At 33.4% G+C, this 20,148-nt stretch overlaps 1 protein-coding gene across 1 annotated transcript in view; it reads left to right on the top strand.

Moving 5' to 3' along the window:
- PTPN13 (protein tyrosine phosphatase non-receptor type 13) overlaps window positions 1–20,148 on the top strand; it is a 204,995-nt gene that overhangs the window by 77,119 nt on the left and 107,728 nt on the right. Inside the window, exons 4-7 of the mRNA XM_081303163.1 lie at window positions 1,008–1,073; window positions 3,667–3,852; window positions 7,583–7,670; window positions 18,588–19,151. Of these exons, the coding sequence (XP_081159289.1) occupies window positions 1,008–1,073; window positions 3,667–3,852; window positions 7,583–7,670; window positions 18,588–19,151 (904 nt within the window). The remainder of the gene's footprint in view (window positions 1–1,007; window positions 1,074–3,666; window positions 3,853–7,582; window positions 7,671–18,587; window positions 19,152–20,148) is intronic.

Below are 20,148 nucleotides of genomic sequence, written 5' to 3' on the forward strand. Positions count from 1 at the left end.
TTTGCCCATATAAGCCCCCATTTTCTCTGCCTTCTTATTACAGGTGACCATCCGTGCTCCTCTGTAAAGTTAACACCTTCATCCGTGCATTAGCTTCCAACTTCTTTCCCTCCAGCAATCTCTACTCTCTTGCAATTCCGGTTTTCCTTGTTGTATCATTCCTGTCAGCGTAAACATATGTGCTACCCCCTTAATGTCCATTCTTTTAGAGGCAAACAACACAAAAGAAAACCCTTTCAATCTTGCTTTCTTTTTCTTGTACAACCCCACACAACCATAGTGAGAAAAATACTAAAGTTTTGTGAGAAAACAAGAGTTGCTGGTTGAAATGCAAAACTATCAAACTTCTCTGTAGGGGAATGTGACAATATACATATCAAAAAACTTTATTTATAACTTCAGAGTTAATTCAAGAGAAATACCTGCATGTACCAAATGACATATCACAAGACTGACTGTTGAAACATTATTTATAACAGCAAAAGTTTGTAAAAATCTTATTTACCCATTAAAAATAGATGAATAAAATAATGTATTTTACATGATGAAATTCTGTGTAGTAATAAAAAAAAGATATGATTTCCAATCATTGATATAGAAATGTCTATGTTGGTAAATTTAAAATGCAGGCTGATAAATGCATTATGATTATACCTAATACTGGAATTCACTATTATATATTTGAACATGCACACAGTATAACAATATAATTTGGTGCTGAGTAACTTTTAAATTTTGTAAAAGAAGAGGGATATAAGAATATATGCTCATATTTGCTTGACTTTGCATGAAGAAACTCTGGACTCATTATTAGAAAAAATATCTGTTTTAATAATTTCCAGTCTTATTTTCTGTTTTAAGCTCTCACATACTTTTATGCATACTTTTTTCCTTCTGTGAAATGTTTTTCTCAAATTACATGTTATAATTTCTTTAGAACAAAAAAATATAGCACTTTCTGTATTTTTTATTTTATTTCACCATAATTTTTAAAATTCTATTCCTAGATCCATATTTATTCTCTTGGAATGACATTGTATTGGGGGGCTGATCATGAAGTACCTCAGAGCCAAGTAAGTCAAGTTTTTACATTTGTATAGTATTTCTGTATTGTTTGTTTATGTTGAAGAATGTCATACGTTCAAGAATGAACTAACAAATATAAGTACAAACAAAACTATTTTTTAAAATATTTATAGAATTATAATATTTACCACCCAGGTTTCAACAATTTAGTCCATGATATGGAATTAGCTTCTTCAGAAATCATAGCAAGAGAAAGTGGGAGTATATTTTATTTCTTCCAATTTAATGACTGATAAGAGGAATTGTAAATATCTCTGCTGATTCATTCTTACACTGAAAGTAGTATCCTTTTTTTGATGGGGGTGGGTACCAGGGATTAAACTCAGATTTAACCATTGAGCCACATCCCAGCCCATTTAATTTTTTTTTAAATTTTGAGACTGGGTCTCACTAATTTATTTAGGGCCTCACTAAGTTGCCAAGGCTGGCCTCAAACTTGTCATCTTTCTGCCTCATCCTCCCATGTTGCTGGGATTACAGCTGTGTACCACAGGGACTCGATAGTAGTACCCTTTTGATGCAAAAAGTAGAGCCTCTAATCTCGAATACTTGGGAGGCTCGAGTACAGAAGTATCAGAAGTTTGGAATCAGCCTGAGAAGTTAAGCAAGACTGTCTCAAAAGAAAGAATTATTAAAAAAAAAAATGTCTGGAAATATATAGCTCAGCCTAGTACCACAAAGTGTGGGAGCTGGGGTGGGATAGAAAAGTAGCTCTGGCTCTGTCTCAGCCTATAGCACACAGAGCTTCATTACTTTTTCTCTTCTCACTGCAGAATCATACTTAGCTACATCTGCAACAGCAGACACAGATATTGACACTTTCTCAGGTCTTGGGCTTTGATAACCATTGGGCCACTTCTAGTTGTTATTTTCTAAAATAATTCTGATTTCTGAAGATTCAATATAAACATAGAAGTAGGTAGTAATTAAAAATTTAGAAATTCCTTTATTTCAGGAAAGCTAAGTTACAATATTTAAAATTATTTTTTATTTTAGGCATTTAGACACCAAAACCAAAATAACTAGGTATGTTTTATTATTAAATATTAGCAATAACAAATATGTTAGACTTTTACCCTAAAATTTGAACATCTTAAAATTCATGAAAGATAAATGATATTCTTCAACTTGGTTTGATTATTTTATAGCATGAAAAATACTATATACTTTCTCTTCTCAGTTTCAATTCTGTAAATATAAATGAGAAAGTGAGATTACTACTGGAAATATTAATGTTGTTTATGAAGATGCCTAGAACTTATATATAAAATATGATCATAGTCCTTAAAGTGGTTGTACCATTATATTCTTTTTTGATGACTAGAAATGAAGTAAATAGCAATAATGAATAAGTTAGAGAGGAAAGATAAATGTATACTTTATGATCAGAATTCTTAATCATTTTGGAAATACTCAATATTAATTTAAAAGTATTTATTAAGTGTGTGTGTGTGTGTGTGTGTGTGTGTGTGTGTGTTGTATCAGACATTGTACTAGCCATTAGTACTATGGGTATTCAGGCCTGTGGAATCTATCAGAAGGTACATTTGGCTAATTACAACATGATGTAGCGAATGCTATGTTTGGGGAAATGGAGGGTGCTGTGGAAAAATAGAGTTGGGGTTTCTGATTAGACTTGAAGGGTTAGGGCAAGTATCTTAAAGGAAAATGCATCTAATCTGGGACCTACAGGATGAAATAATGCCTAAATAGATGAGAAGTGAAATGGTCATAGGGAAAACATTTATTTAAACAAAGTGACTATCAGCAATCGATGAGAATTCCAGTTGTTCTAATCCTTACCAGTGCTTTGTATTATTAGTCTTTTCATTTATTTGTTTGTGAATAGATTTTTTTCTTTCTTCTCTCTCTTTCTTTCTCTGTCTCTTTTTTTGATGGCACTGCCAATTGAACCCAGGGTCTCCCACATGTCAAGCACAGGCAGTACCACTGAGCTGCACCTCCAGCCCTATAGTGACTTTTTGTGGTGGTTTTATTTACACTTCTTAGTGAATAATGATGTGGACCACCCTTTCATGTGCTTATTGGCTATTTGGATATAATATTTCACAAATTGTGTTAACTAGTAAAAATAATCAAATGGTCTGGCTTCTCTGTTTCATGAGATAATAATAACTTGTATTTAAATGATCTTCAGTAATTGCAACATCTGAAAATCTTCAACCTTATTGTGGAAACATCAAATTATATTCATATAATTATAAAATATTAGAAATATTTTAGAAAATAGTTTGTTCTACACAAATGGCATGTATATATTAAGAACTGTTTTCAAAATATTTGAATAACTGAAGAATTCCACTTGTTTACCAAAAAAGATAACAGGTTCTCTGTAATACTTCCTATCAGGGAAGATGTATATTAACCATATTTTGTTAATAATTTGTTTTACAATAGAAAAAGGTAGCATAAACAAGATATTTACTAATAGCGAAAGAACTCATTGCTCCAAGTATGTGAAGTACATTTGCTGTGATTTTTGAAATTGCTAGAATGGCTTTTCTCATATTAGAGGATTTACATACATTTATAGAAATGTTTTTCTTTCTTCATTTTTAGCCTATCAAGCTTGGAGATCATCTCAATAGCATACTGCTTGGAATGTGTGAGGATGTTATTTATGCTCGAGTTTCTGTTCGGACTGTCCTGGATGCTTGCAGTGCCCACATTAGGAATAGCAACTGTGCACCTTCATTTTCCTATGTGAAACAGTTGGTAAAACTCGTTCTGGGAAATCTTCCTGGGGTAAGCTACAGTTCCAATTGACCAATATAGTCATATTTTAAAATTAGTAGCACATCACAGAATTTTCTTTGAAGTTACTATATAGATAGCATTTTCTCAGTGGAGATTAGGAATAGGAAGTTGAATGTCTTATTTTAATGTTGTTTACTTGAAATAATATTAAATTTAGAAGCCCTTTGCAGGTACTTAGTCTCTTGCATTTTGTGAAAACTAGTCTTTTTTTTTTTTTTTAGTAATTTATTCTAGAAAATATCATAGAATCATAACATATTTGAGATGGAAATGTCTGTTCTTGCCTCCTTTCTTATATATTTTCCCAATGAGCCCTTAAAGTGATTCTACCATTGTGAATACCTATAGAAAAGCATTAACATGCAAAGTGGGTTTTAGAAATATTTAAATGCTCTTCCTATTTCTTTATGTTTCTTTCTTGTTCACTCATTTGTCTGGATCACATAGGTATTCCCCAGCCTTTCTCATCCTCTTTGGACCTTGCCATAGGGACAGTGGAAAGGATCAATGCTTGATCACGGTCATACTGCCCTAAGACTTGGACGTTCAGAGGAATCCCAAGAAGAACACACACTATATCTAATAATACCACTTCTGATCTGTGTTTCTTAACTCTCTCCTATCCCTTTATCCCTAGTTTGGATACTCTTTGGTCTCTGACATCTGATTTGTATCTAAACTCTTATCTTCTCTTTCCATTTAGTGTTATGGTCCCTCTGTGGTAGTTTCTTCTTCACTTAGGCTACAAATTTGTTGCTGTCACACAGTGTTCTTCCTGGCTTCTGCTTAACTTTTTATCCCTAGATGTTTATTTCCCTTATCTTAACTAGGACATTATGTGGCTGACAAGATATATCCAAATTCCATGTACTCTGCCTGCTGATGAGAAATGGAGATCTTCTAGACAAGCAGTTCATAAACTATCTCCCATTAAACTTTTGTGTTTCTGTAGTGGAGGGAAATGGAGATAGTAAAGGCTGAATGATTGGCCTTCTTGGCTGCCTTTTTCCCCTCTTTAACTAGGCCAGCTCCTGTTTTATTTCTGCATGTTCCTTTTTTTTTTTTTTTTTTTGTGAATAAAAGTGAAGCTACAAAAAATATATGAAAGTCCTTTATCCAGACCAAAATTTCCCACATTGTTACAAATGTATTTTTGTTTTAAAAATTCTTCTATCATCAGATAAGCTTGAGAAAAAACTGCATAAGGGAAATTAAAGGTATTTTCATTGCTGAATTTCTTAGTCTTTAATATGCTACACTGTGTTACTAACCTTCAAGAATAAGCATATAGATGAAATATTTCCCAAACTTATTTTATTCCTGGAAGTCTTTTTATAATAGAACTTTTGATAATACTGATATTCTATAAAATCACTTCCCTTTATAGATGAGAAAATTGAGACCCAAACAGTTTCACAGTAGTCAGTATGGGAATCTTTTATTATACCACACCTTCTATGAGATATTTGTGTTCTTTTCTGATTTTACTTGTATAGTAAAATCACTGAAAATATTTTTTCTTCTGTCTTCCCATGAAGAAGTATTTCTCCATAGAAATTCTATTACCTTATCCAATAATTGCCTATGTTACAAAAAAGATCTCCATTCCTTGAAGATTTAGCATTTAATTCAGTTTATTATAATATTTGTTGCTTATCTAATTATGAAACCTGTACTAGAAACTTGTATTAGAGATATGTTTTTGAATCAAGTAGTTGATTTATGGGCTCTTAAGTGCTATAACCACTTGCTTAATTATAAAATACAAATAAGGCTATGAAAAGTAACAAAAAATATTAAAACTAAGCTGGTGTGGTGGCGCACACCTGTAATTCCAGCAGCTCTGGAGGCTGAGGCAAAGGATGACAAGTTCAAAGCCAGTCTCAGCAAGGCACTAAGCAATTCAGTAAGACCCCATCTCTAAATAAAATACAAAATAAGGCTGGGGATGTGTGGCTCAGTGGTTGAATGCCCCTGAATTTAATACCCAATAACTCCCCCCAAACAAGTTAAAACTATGAGATCTAAGGGCAATGGAGATAAGTCAAAACTATAATGAAAATAGCACTTAGAAAGAAGTAGCATTTTGACGTAGATTCTGTAGGCTAGATAGAGTAATCTCAGCAGAGCAGTGAACCTAGATAAATGATGTGAAATGGGAAGGAGTAGGGTATGGGGGGGAATAGAAATAAGTCTGATACAAGGTGTGCTGAGGAGTGTTTTAGTGGGAGAAAAGAAGAGAGGGTCCTTTGGAATCATCATGTAGAGAACCTGCCTTTACATGAAGGCAAATTTTTAGGAACTTTTATAATATACCCCACCTTTCAATTGTTCTTCACCTCTTGCACAGAATAACTCAATAGCTGTGTTTACTTTGTGCCATACAAGTGTGCTACATGTTTTATATGCATTATCATATATTTTCATCATAAGAAAACCCACCCTAGAGATACTTTCATCCTCATTTTAATGATGATGAAACTAAGACTCAGAAGGATTGTGTAACTTGCCCATGGTCACATGTATAATAAATTACAGAGAAATAATCGGAACCTGGGTCTCTGATTCAAAGCCAATGCTTTTAGCTATTATCTTCCCCTGAAACTGTTACTGCCTCCAGTAACTCACAGAATCAGTCTTTCACTACTGTGAAATTCACTGGAAGTGACCAAAATTCCTATTTAAGATTAATATAGCATAGCATTAGTTTAAGATGAATTATAGTAAGCCAGCAGGCCTGCTTACTTTTCTTAGTTCTTCCAATGTTACAATATTTTCATCTCAATTTTTCTCATCGATAAGATAGGAATTTTAACACTTACCATCCACTCTTATCTCTGAACAGTTGTGAAGATGATTATTTCAGTGTTAATGAGCTGTTTTGAGGTTCTTAAAATTATCCCAATTTATCTGTAACATGGGGATAATAATATTTACCATATAAGGTTGTGAATCTTTGTTAAATTATAAAGATTTTAAAGCTCTTAAGGCAATGCCTAGTGCACATAGTAACTGTTGAATTAACAACAGCTGTTATTAATAGTTGCCTCAAATAGGAATTCCCAAGTATATAGAATGTTCACTGTGTTTTCTGTCACAGCACAGTGTAATCTGCATTAACATGATGTATGCAATTTAAAGGATAATATTATTTCAGAAATATTTGCATGTAATTCTTCTTATAGTTAGGAAATCGATCCCTAAAAATATTACTATAGATAGGTTTTTAATTCATAATCAAACAAATTTCACAATTGGAGGAATATTAACATTCATGTGGTGTGTGTGTGTGTGTGTGTGTGTGTGTGTGTGTGTGTGTATATAAGCACTTGGTATGGTGTTAAATTTGAGTAACTTCTCTTCACCATTTTCTTTCCTTCCATTTTATATCTCCATGTTTCTTCTCTGTTTGCTCATCTGAGTAAACCAATTTCTAACTTTTCATTCTTCATAATGTGGAGTTTGACTGATTTGACATGCTTTATTTTAAACAAATATCCTTGGTTAAAATTACTGATGTTTGAGACTACTACCCATTTTGTTGTAAAGGAGATTCAAAAGAGCATTGATTTAGATTTGTCATTTGCCAATATGTCCATTTAGTTGAAAGACCTAGAATATCTCGAATTGTCTAATTAGTGTTATTCTGTAGACAATTACCATGAAAATAAAAGGGAGATTGTTTTGTCAAACTTGATTTTTGATTACCTATATACAGACGGACCAGCTTACCCGTAACATTGAACAAAAGCCTGATCGAAGCCAGGCTATTCGAGACCGATTGAGAGGAAAAGGATTACCAACAGGTAAGAATATATTAATAGGAAATTTTTAGACTTTAGCTTTTTTCTACTCTTTCTTTTATAAAATCATACTTATCTGAGTTGGAAATATAATAATTGTGATTATGATTAGTTATAATATCAGGATGCATAGTGGAGGCAGAGAATAAACACTAACTACATTAATAAATAAATCCACTAAAGTTATGCAGAAAATATTAGTACAGTCAGGATTCTCACAGCAAATTATTTCTCTTTCCAATATTGTATTATCAATAATATTATCACTTATCATAACATTTTATATTAAAATATCAAGCATGACCAAATGAATACATATTTATGAATATGTTACTGAAGCAAAAATTTCAGAAAGCAGCATCATTCTTACTACACACTGATATTTTACATTCTATATTTTTCCTCATACTGGAGATTGAACCCAGGAGCATTCTACCAGTGAGCTCCATCTCTGATCCTTTTTTTTATTTTTTAAGTTTCCAGATAGGGTCTTAATATATAGCCAAGGCTGACCTTGAACTTGCAATCCTCATGCTTCAGCCTTACCAGCAACTGGGATTACAGGCATATGCCACTGCGCCCAACTCTATTTCCCTTTTTTAAATGCTAGTTGCAGTCCATTAAATTGATTTCATAATTCATTTCATTACTTGCAGTTATCAATACTTCCATAAATTATATGCATAGTAAATAAAAACGAATGATAAACAGTGGTTTTGTTATTTTCCAATAGCATTGTAAAATTATGGGTCCTGTAATAAGTGGTATGTAGATTTTTTAAAAAGAAATGCATGGAAATTCTCAACACTTGAAAAAAAATGGAAGATAATTTTTTTTTGATAATTTTTTTTTCAGTGTTAAGTTTCAGACTTGGCTTATTTATAAAATGGACTTTTGATTTTGCTGATTATCTTCACCCTTTTTACTTCTCATCAAGAAATACTAGAAATAGTAATCTAAACATTAGGAGTTTTTTGGTGAAGTATTTTGTCCTTAGATCTTGGGGCAAGAGAGAAGTAAATGTAAAGACAGCTTAAATATTTGCTAATAAAATATTCTATTTAATATTATCTGATAAAATATTTAAAAGTTAACATTTCTAAGTTTTGATTTAATCAGGTAATCAGCACACACCTAGCTTACTTACAAACTTGTGAGAAACTCTCTTTGTGAAAATTAGGTAGGTAATGTGGACCAAATGTTTTGCAGAGTTCCCCACTCTCACCTCTGAGAAAGAGTGTCCCCTTCTACAGAAGGTGCTTAAAGAAGGTGCTATTACCCTTCTCAAGGTACTTTTCTCGAGAAGCCAAAGAAAAGTAAAATTGTTTCTGGTGGAGAGTTTCTGTAGTGGTGCAGTTACTTGTCTGTTTTCATGCTTCATTTTAATTGCTGTGAATAAGGATTATTTTTCTGAAAATGTATTGCAGTCTTCACATCAAGAATATTTATTTCTGGTTAGTTCAAGTTTCTTTTCTAATACACATATTATTACTAGTTTCTGTGTGGGTAAAAATTATAGCATGGACTTTGTCTAATTTACAATGTTTTAATGGCAAGTTAAACATTTTTAATCATTTCTTACAAGTGTTTTCTTTACAATACTTATTTCTCCGTGTATACATGGACAAATTTTCCTATAGGTAAGAATCCAATTTTCTTTTTGTTGTAATAGGATTTGAAATAGGATACAATGTGAACCTCAGTGCTAAGAATAATGCAAATGGATAATTCACCAAATTTCCAAATTTATATTTTAGAACTAACAATAGAAAATTATAGACAAATGTCAAGAGCAAGGTGAAAGAATCTTTTTTCAAGGAGTCATAATGAATACTTAAATAAGTGAAACATGGATTGTTTCTTTTATCCTGTCTCCCTTTCTCCCCCTTTCCAATGCCTCCCACCCCTTACCCTCACACCTGTCTGCCTTCCCTTTCTCTCCCCCCCAACACCTCCTACTCCTTGCCCTCACACCTGTCTACTCTCCCTCCATTTCCCTTTCCTGTTCTTTCTCTACTCTCTTTCCAGAGTTCCCTACCACTATCTGCTACTGCTACTTAAGTAACCATGTTATGGAACTGAAGTTTGTTTGTTACTTGCTGATTTATTAAATGCAATTTTATATTATGAATTATTAATTTTATAGATAGTTTATACATTTTTGCTAAGAATAAAAACTGTTCATGTATGCATACATATACACATAGATATACTTCTGTGTGTGTGTGTGTGTGTGTGTGTGTGTGTGTGTTTACCTCCTATTCTATTCCCCATCCATCATAGGTCTATAGAAAGAAAAATCACTTCTGCCATATTTAGTTAGCCAAATTTTAAATATTATCATATGTTAACATATTTAGATTATATTGCTTTTGGAGATTCAGAATCTTTTTTCTCCTCTCTTTTTTGCATTACTGAGGATTAAACCTAGGGCCTCGCACATGCTTGGCAACTGTTTTGTTACTGAACAACATGTCTAGCTAGCCCTTTTAAAAATTTTTTAAATTTTGAGGTAGGGTTTGGCTAAATTGCCCAGTCTGCCTCAGACTTGTGATTCTCCTGCTATAGCTCCCCATGTAGCTGGGATTATGAGGTAGGTGCCACCATGCCCAGCTGTGATTCAGAATCTTGATTTTACAGACATTAATTGTTATACAGTATTTTAGAGGTAGTAATTAGAGATTCAATTGAATCTACACCTACTCCATCACATACCTTTAATAGCAGGCTACTTACATATATATATATATATATATTTTTTTTTTTAAAGAGAGAGAGAGAGGGGGGAGAGAGAGAGAGAGAGAATTTTTTAATATTTATTTTTTAGTTTTCGGTGGACACAGCATCTTTGTTTATACATATATTTTTAATAAGATGTATTTATAGACATTAAGCTTTCTGGACACGTAGATGCTAGGAATAGGGAAAGCCTGGTATATTAAGTACATTAGTTTTTGTACATGTTCAATGAATGTTTATAGATTGAATGGAAATGAGATTTATAAAAACATTACACATAATATAACATTTGTAATATAATTCTTTAATAGTTTCTTAAAGAAATATGTGAAACTATGATGGATTGATTGATTTAACCTGTTTTAAACATTAAGCTATATGCAAGTAAAATGAAAATTTAAGTAGTTCAGTGTCTTGGCTCATATTATTAGACCTTTTTCTTATTATAACAATAAACACATCAGAAGTTTTAAAACAAAATTTTTTATTAAAATTCCAAGCAGATATTTAATTGGTTTTATTGCAGTAAAAACACTTAGCCTGGGATCTGCCCTCTTAACTCAGTTTTATGTGTGCAACCCAGAAGTGTTAACTGTATTAAACCAAATTTTAATGCCTTTTATTTGTGACTTTTGTTTTTATACCAAAAGGAAGATTTAGTGTTGCTGTCTAAAATCTCTTTAGAATTCTTATGATCAGTAGACTATGCAAATACAGGGCATAAATGTATAGGTATAACAAATTTATAAATCTACAGAAGGTGCTTAACAGGCTATCCATAGATTTTATTCTCTGATATGACTATTAGAGAATAAAATCTTTATTGCAGAATAAAATATCCCATATATCTCAACTCAAAAGAATTTGTAAGGAATTATAATTAGTCACTCAGGATAAACCAAATTTTGTTTATGTTCATATTTTGGGGTAAAATTAGAGGTATTTAACCTTTAAATTATAGTCTTGTTTAGATCAAATGTAACAGAAGAGGATTCTTCAGACCATTTTACCCATTGCTTTCCACATTAGTATTATACAGAAGCTCTTTTAATTTACTTTTTACAAACTTATAAAACCTGTTTAAAATTCAGAATCAACATAAATATACTAATTATAGCCATTACTACATAGAAGCAATTAGCAGGTAATAGTAAATGGTATATACTAATTTTTAAAAGTTTAAAGTTGAAGAAAGAATTACATTTGAAGAAGAAATATTCTTCTATGCCACTGGCATTACTTTTGGTCACAACTAGTTAACTCACAGTGGTCACTTGGAACAAAGCAACATTGTTATCCCAATTTGGTAATAAAGCATTTTCTTCAATGTGTACCAATCTGAAATGTTTCTGTAAGGATGTTCTTTGTGTATTAGGCTCCTGACCTTATTTTCAATAAAGAAAATGTCAAGGTGGGCAATGAGACATAGATGAGATTTAAAAGTAGTAAGCAAATTTAGGAATAGTGCTTTATACCTAATTGTTCATCTAATGTTTAAATAAAAATTTTTATCTATGAAAAATGATCTTCAGGGGCTGGGGTTGTGGCTCAGTGGTAGAGTGCTCACCTAACATGTGTGAGGCACTGGGTTCAATCCTTAGCACCACATTAAAAAAATAAATAAACAAAATAAAGGTATTGTGTCCATCTACAAGTAAAAAAAAAAAAAAAAGAAAGAAAGATGACCTTCAGGGTTGTCTCCTTATATCTTACCTCTGAAATCTATCACAAAAGCTAGGCTCTACACAAGTGGGCTGGCTGCTCCTACTCCGTTATTTAATACTGCTAGTGCTGATAAAATGGCCTCTGTAAGCAGAAAGAAATCAAACATTTCCTGCCATACTTAAGATGGAAACCTACACCATGACCAGATCAGCATGATAGTGCTTCAGAACTTTGGCATGTTGATAATATCATGTTTCTTTTTATTATGTACTTGAACACATTTGTGAGGAGATGAGGAATGAGGGGCCTCTTTTAGTATTTAAATGTAATTTTGATGTTCACTTCTAAGAGATGCTTTAAATGTTTGAGTCCATGAGCGGAAAGGTGAATAATGATATCCAACTAAGAATAATGTTGATCACATATAACAAAAGTAGTTAAAACATAGTGTACCTTATAAGGAAGTTTTTTCCCAGTTGAAAATAAATGGAATATGTTCTATCATGAAGACTTTTTTATGCTCCTAAAATCTTTTATTTGTAGTTCTTCAATATATATTTATTGTTCTCCATTTTGATTTTTTCAAGCTGTGCATTCTCCAAAGGAAAGTGTTTATGGTTTCATTTTAAATTTGGATGCTTATAATTGTGTATAGTTTAATGTTGGTTGTAAACTCTTTCTGAACTCAGAGCCTCCCCTACGAGATGAAAAATACACTTGTAGTCATCATTTAGCCTATTTTAAACAATGTAAGACTTTTTATTACAGAAAAAAATTCTAAAACTTTTATGAGAAATATCCTGAACTTTGGTTTCATTATTTCCTCTCAAAAGAACTTTTAAATCCCCTCTCAGTAGATAATTACATGCTTAGGAAAATAAAGCAAAAATAGAAAAGGGAAGCAAAATTTAGAATTTTAAGTTATTCTTGTTCAGAAGAGCTCAAAATAGTTCATGTGGATTAGTTCAATTTGCCCTATCATCTCTACAAAAAAGGTCTAATAAATTATATACATATTTTTTAGATGAAGGAAATGACAAACATGGAAATTGAATGGCTTGCCCAAGCTTGTGGATTGAATGGAAAGCTAAAATTAAAACCCAGGCCAGGCACAGTGGTGCACATCTGTAATCCCAGCAGATTGGGAGGCTGAGGCAGGAGGATTGTGAGTTCAAAGCCAGCCTCAGCAAAAGCAAGGTGCCTCAGTGAAACCCTGTCTCTAAATAAAATACAGAATAGGGCTAGGGATGTGGCTCAGTGGTCAAGTGCTCCACCCCCCCCAAAAAAACCCTAGGTCTATTGATAGTAATCTTTGTTTTTTCAAACTGGGGATTTAACCCAGGGGCAATTTACAACTGAGGTACACCTCCAGCCCTTTATATTTCTTATTTTGGGACAGAGGCTCACTAAGTTGCTTAGGGATTTGCTAAATTGCTGAGGCTGACCTTGAACTTGGAATCCTTCTGCCTCAGCCACACCAACCACTGGGATTTCAGGCATGCACCATCATGCCTTTGATAGTAATCTTTCTGATAGATTTTGCTACCTAAATTGGATTTTAAAGGTTTTTAAATGTTGTACAATCAATCCATTCTACTGTATTCTTTTGGAATCATTTTTATTAGGAACTGGAAATATAGAACAAGTACAACACAGTCTTTATGTGATTTTTCCACTTTGGGGAAGAAGTGGGGGAAGTTAGTGGGAGTGATGACAGATACATAATATAATGGGTAATTTTTATACATTGAGGGAAGGGCTTAACATATGTCCAACAGGCTCTATGTATATAGTGTAAGGGGCACCTGGGTCAGGATGGGCAAACATCAGGAATTGTTCCTTCTGTCTGAAATAATTCAAGAATAGCTCCAGGGCATTGCTTTCAGCAAAAGCATTAGCATAATTTCTTGTGATCAAAATTAGATTAGTGCAAAATTTTTCCTTAATGCTTTAACAACATAAAGCAACTATGATTCTATATAATATAGTCACTTTATTTAATAAGATTTATAATTGTTAGAATTAAGTTATTATTATTAATATATAGCATTAACAGGACAAAAATTCAGTGCTACTCCTGCCAGATAGGAATATTTGATTTAAGAATGGCATGTTTGTAATGGCTGAAATCCACCTCTCCATCATGCACCTATGTGCTTACCTAAAGATATGTCTTCTTTTCCTTCAAAAAGTGAGCAAAAGCAGTCCTAGGCTAATAGATCTAGTAGAGAAACTACTCTCAAAATATCTTTCCTACTGCTTCCTTTTTCTTCTTGCATTTACTTGGTTTCTTTCCTTGAATGCTTTCATGTCTCATAGCTCTTAGAATTTTATTTAGACCATCTTTGTTAGACTTATCACTAATTTCATACTTCCTCAAATTTTTGCCCAGTTTCCTGAGGAGTTTCACCACTTTTCCCACCTTTCTTCCTTTCTAGTTTCTCTTTACATTTCACCAATCTCTTTCTTAGATCTGTTGGCCACCAGAAAAGACCTTAATTATGACTCAGAATCATCTGTTGTAAGGAATAGTCAGGAGACTTTAAGTTAGCTACTATAATATGATTTTCAAAATTAGAAAGTAAATTGACCCATAGTTAAGTTTGACATATTTTATAGAATCATAGCAGAAAGGTATTGCAAACTTTTAAGTGAATTATTCTCATTTTAATTTGTACTGTTTTGTAAAATTTAAAATGACAACTTCTTGGACTTTCAGTAAACATGTACTGAAATATTTTCATATCCAATTAATTTGAATTAAGACAATAAAATCCCAGCATCTACAAAACAATTGTCATCCAAGAGCCATCTAATTAGCATTTAGTTTGGGGCCTTATACACCTACTTAGAAGACATGACTCTCTTAAGATACTATTGCCTAGCTGGGCACAGTGGCACATACATGTAATCCTAGCAGTTAGGGAGGGGGAGGCTGGAGGTTCACAAGTTCAAAGCCAGCCTCAGCAAAAGTGAGGCTCTGAGCAACTCATTGAGACCCTTTTTCTAAATAATATACAAAATAGGGCTGAGGATGTGGCTCAGTGGTCCAGTGGCCCCGAGTTTAATCCCTGGTACCAAAAAACAAAAACAAAAACAAAACAAAAAACCCCCACTATGGCCCATTAATGTCCTGTCAGTAAATAGCATTGTACATTTACCTATTACAAGAGGAATAGACTCATGATGGTTTTAGGTGATCTGTTCACATTACAATGAGGTTAGGGTAGACTTCTTTGAGGAAGTCATATTTAAAATAAAACTAAAGGATGAGAAGCAACTAGTTGTGAGAAAAGTTTGGAGCAGTGTTGAAAGCAGCGGGAAGGTCTGTACAAAGGCACTTATGTATAAGAGAGCGTAACAGAAAAACCTGTAGCCTGGGTGGAATAAGGGAAATAGATATGCAACTAAAGAAGATTCAAGTGGCAGGCCTGAAAGGAGGTGAGACTTGATTTAAAACGCATTAATATGCCTCATTAAACAGGATAGTGGCATCACAGAATTTGCATTTTAAAAAGATAGTTCTGGCTGCTGAATGGAAGATATAGCTGGGTAATAAAAGTAGAAAGAAGCAGCAGGTGGCCTATTTGGAGTTCCCTGCAGTCATCTTGCCAAGCAATAACTTTAATTGGGAATAAAGTGATGGCAGTGGAATTGGAAGTAGTCATACAAAGTACCAACACTTAGTGATGGATTTGATATGGGGACAAAGGAAGATGAAATAATGAATCCTGTTTCGGGTGGTATCCATATTTCTCTTTGGAGCAATCAGTTGGATAACAGAGCCAATGACTCTAATAGTAAAGACTGAAGGAGAATGGGTAGTTCTGGATGTGGGAAGCAAAAGATCAATTTTAAGTATGTTTCGTTTGAGGTATTTCTGAAGTACCCTAGCAGAAGTACCAATTATGAAAGACTGGAGCTCCCAGAAGAAGTTGATGCCAAGAATATAAATTGGGGAGTGTCAGGGGATAGATGACATTTAAAACTTTGTTTGTGAGGTTAAAAGGAAAAAGTAGAGGAGGGGGAAATGAAGTTCTAAAACTGATACCTGAGGAAATCCAACCCATTTGGATTTCCAGGAGAGGAGAAGGAAAAAGTAGACAATAAGAGTGAACAGTTTGAGAGGTAGAAGGAATGCTTTTAAAGGGTTGAAAGTGATTTGTTAATGGATAATCATCAATGTCAGTTGTCACTGAGAAGTCAGATATGGAGAAAAATGTGTCCATCGGATATGGTAATGTGGAGATCATTGGTGATACATACTGAGGGTTGTTGCCAAGGTGTGGACTAATTGGCAGTTGACTAAAGTTGGTAGAAAAATGAATGGGAAGTAAGAAATTTGAGATAACAGTAGCTAGAGAGAAATGTGGTAACGTGTAAGGAGTTTTACTTACGTTGGTTTGTTCATGGGTTATATTAGATTATGTTTGTATACTAATGAAATGGTGATAAAAGAGGAACAATGAAGATACAAGCATAGAGCTAACCAAAGTTAACCAAAGAAGAAAAATCTTTGATAAAGTAAAAAGAGAAGGAAATCCTGAATACATATTTAGAATTGGCCTTCAACTTCCTCTGAGACAACAGGAAAAAGATCTGCAGGCACAGGGTAGATATGTAGAAGTAGTCAAGGAACGATGAGAAAGCATTTCTCTGACAGCTTCTATTTTCTTGGTGAAATATGAGATAGGAAATCAGCTGAAAGAGTAGAAAGTTAAGGTAGGAAATTTGAAGAAAAAGAAACAGTCATGGTGGAAATAGAGTGAACTTACACTAACACATTGAATGTCCACAGTGATTGATCGTGAATTTATGGTGTTTCCAAAATACCCACTTGTTTGATTTTTTTGGAGTTTTTGAATACTTCTTGTTAGTCAAAGGTGGTAGAAGATAATTGCTTTCATCTGTGATATGATTCTTGACTCTTTTTAGTTCTTACTTTTTTGAATCTAATAATGAATTGTTTTCTGATAATATCTTTGTTCTCTAGTCAATAAAATTTTATATTAATGAATTTCAAAATATAGTTTGCTAAAGAATGCAATTTATCCCTAAAGTACTATAACACAGACATGCTTAGAAGCTAGAGCCTATGAGCATCTGTGTTTGGATGTGGTATGGTATATTTCTTAGTGTTCTTTGTATTACATATCTCAAATACGGATGTTTTCCATATTTGCTCTTAAGTTGATCCATGTTGAGAGGAAGATGAGGTATAAGAAAAGCAAAATATTTTAATCTAATGTTTGAGTAAGCAATTATTTGTTGCCATTGTGAAATGAAGTCACTTTTTCTAAAAATTTTTAAGATAAATTTTTGTGGTCACATCAATAAAGTTTATAGTCCTTTCTCTGAAGAGGCAATTGACATCTTCAAATGAACTAGTAAACAATTTATTGTTATTACAAAAACTTAATCATTATTTTATATTGGTTATCAAAGAGAAATCACAGAAGGTAACGCAGGAAATCATCAGTGTTTATGAGCAATTGTATTAGTGACTATGTAAAGTATTTTTTTACAGTTTTTTTTTACAGTAGTGGACAAATATATGATCTTTTGTTGTAAATCCACGAATTCACAAAGTCCACAGATTGAATGTGCATTTTTTGGTGTGTTTCGATGTATTTATAGACTATTGCCTTAAAAGGCAAGTAGAATGGGTTTTAATGATATCAAGACTAAAGAATAAGAATTTAATTCCAATTGACAAATATTGATATGCTGTAGAGGGAAAAAATGTTTTAATATGTGACAGAATATGGAAAAACTAGGTTTTTCTGCTATGAAAAACTAGGTTTTGTTCATAATTTAAATGTTATCAAATTATCTGGATTTCAAACACTAATAATTTCTAAAATATGTCTAATTATAATAAATATTGAATTTAAGAATTCCAAGTGGTACAGTCTTATTCTTATCTAGAATATAGCAAGAATTCATTGGTTTTCCTTTAAACATATTCATTTTAAAAATTAGAATATATCATGACCTTAGACTCAAGTGATATATATTAAGTTATACCTTTAGAAGGTAAAGGAGTATACTATGTTCTATTATTACCTTAAGTTCTTTCATGCATAATCAATATTCTACCAAACCAGACAGTATCAGCAACTTTTGTCAGTTTTAGAACTAAAAAATTCACCTTTGATGATAAAATAATGCTACTCCAAAGAAGCAAGTTCAGTCTATTACTTATTAGATAAGAGACATTAGCGGTGTAGCTCAGTGGTGGAGAACTTGCTTGGCATGTGCAAGGCCCTGAATTTGATCCTAGCACTGCAAGAAAAGTGTTGCTGGTGGGGGGTACATTGGACCATGAAGAGTTATGCACATAGCATCTCTGTCCACCCTCACTATCACTGTAACCATCATTTCATTTCATCTCTGATCTTCCACTTGGAGAATTTAGGAAGTTGCCACTGCTTTCATTGTCATTAGTGGGTTACATTCCAGTTTATTTTCTATCTAAAACTTCTGTGCATACATGATAGATTCTTATCATTCCAGGAAGAAGCTCTACTTCTGATGTACTAGACATACACAAGCCTCCATTCTCCCATCAGACCTTTCTTAACAAAGGGCTTAGTAAATCTATGGGATTTCTGTCTATCAGAGACACAAAAGACGAAGAAGATTATTTCAAGGACATTTCAGCTGATAATAATTCTGGTCATGAAGATTCTGAAAATACCTGCTCCCCTTATCAGTTTAAAAGTAGTGGCCCATATAAGAAGGTTATCGCTGGCATTGATATGATTCCCAAGAAGAAGATTTGGGCTTCATCCATGGACTTGCTTTGTGCCACTGACAAAGACTTTTCTGGAGAGACTGACAGATACCAACACTGTCACCCTGATGCAGTAACAGGGCGGACTTCAACTACTCCTAGGAAAAAGGAGGCAAGATATTCAGATGGAAGTATAGCTTTGGATATATTTGGGCCTCAGAAAATGGATCCAGTTCATCATACTCGAGAATTTTCCACCTCCTCAGCAATATCAAGTGCTTTGGACCGAATTCGAGACAGACAAAAGAAACTTCAGGCTCTGAGAGAAGCCATGAATGTAGAAGGTTAGTAATTTTGTGTGTGTCTGAAAGAGGTCGGAATTAAAATTGTTTTAAAATAAAGAAAGGTTATTAAACCATTCCATATGTCTTACTGCCACAGCCAAGATTTTGTACCCAGGTTACATTGACTTCTCTATTTCTGCTCTGCCTTCCACCAAAATCCCAATCAAAGTATACTGCCTCTGCAGAGTCATCTATCCAAAACGTGCCCAGTCCAGCCGCTTTGCAGTCTCTCGATATTTTAGGTTGTGTATAAGATTATGAGATTCTCAAGGGTAAGAAGTATGTTTTCTGCTTTGTGCACTGTCTCATGGGAGGCTTCAGTAAATGGCTGGTTCATGGAGATGCAAAGCAGCAAATCAAAAGCAGCAATTCCAGGGAGATAGAATGGCATGATGGTGACAAAGTGCCTCCCAAACTACCAGTTAAGAAAGCAAATTTTAGGGCACAACTCCAGGAGATTCTGATTTGTTCATTCTAAATAAAGTTTCGAATCTGTACTCTAAGTCATAGTAATTTGGATTATAGACTTAAACAATCTAGATTTAAATTAATTACTCCACGTATTCTTTATGTAACATTTACTGCAGCAATTGGGTGATACCTCCATGTCTAAGTTATTCCTTCTATAAAATGAGCCTGCCAAAAACAGATTAATAAGATAATGAATATAAAGTGATAAAACAAAGTATTACATTTTTATTGTGAGAATAAAATCAACTTTATATAAATGGTAATTTCTTATTATTCCAGAGTAAAGCTCTGTTTCAGAAAAAAATATCTGATTCACACACACAAAATTTCAGCACTTTTTTTTGGAGGGGGTGGGTACCAGGGATTGAACAAAGAGACACTCAACCACTGAGCCACATCCTTAGTCCTATTTTGTATTTTATTTAGAGACAGGGTCTCACTGAGTTGCTTAGCACCTCACTTTTGCTGAGGCTGGCTTTGAACTCGTGACCCTCCTGCCTCAGCCTCCTGAGCTACTGGGATTACA

This window comes from Spermophilus citellus (genome assembly GCF_964194105.1).
Source record: "Spermophilus citellus genome assembly, chromosome: 8".
NCBI classification, from domain to species: domain Eukaryota; kingdom Metazoa; phylum Chordata; class Mammalia; order Rodentia; family Sciuridae; genus Spermophilus; species Spermophilus citellus.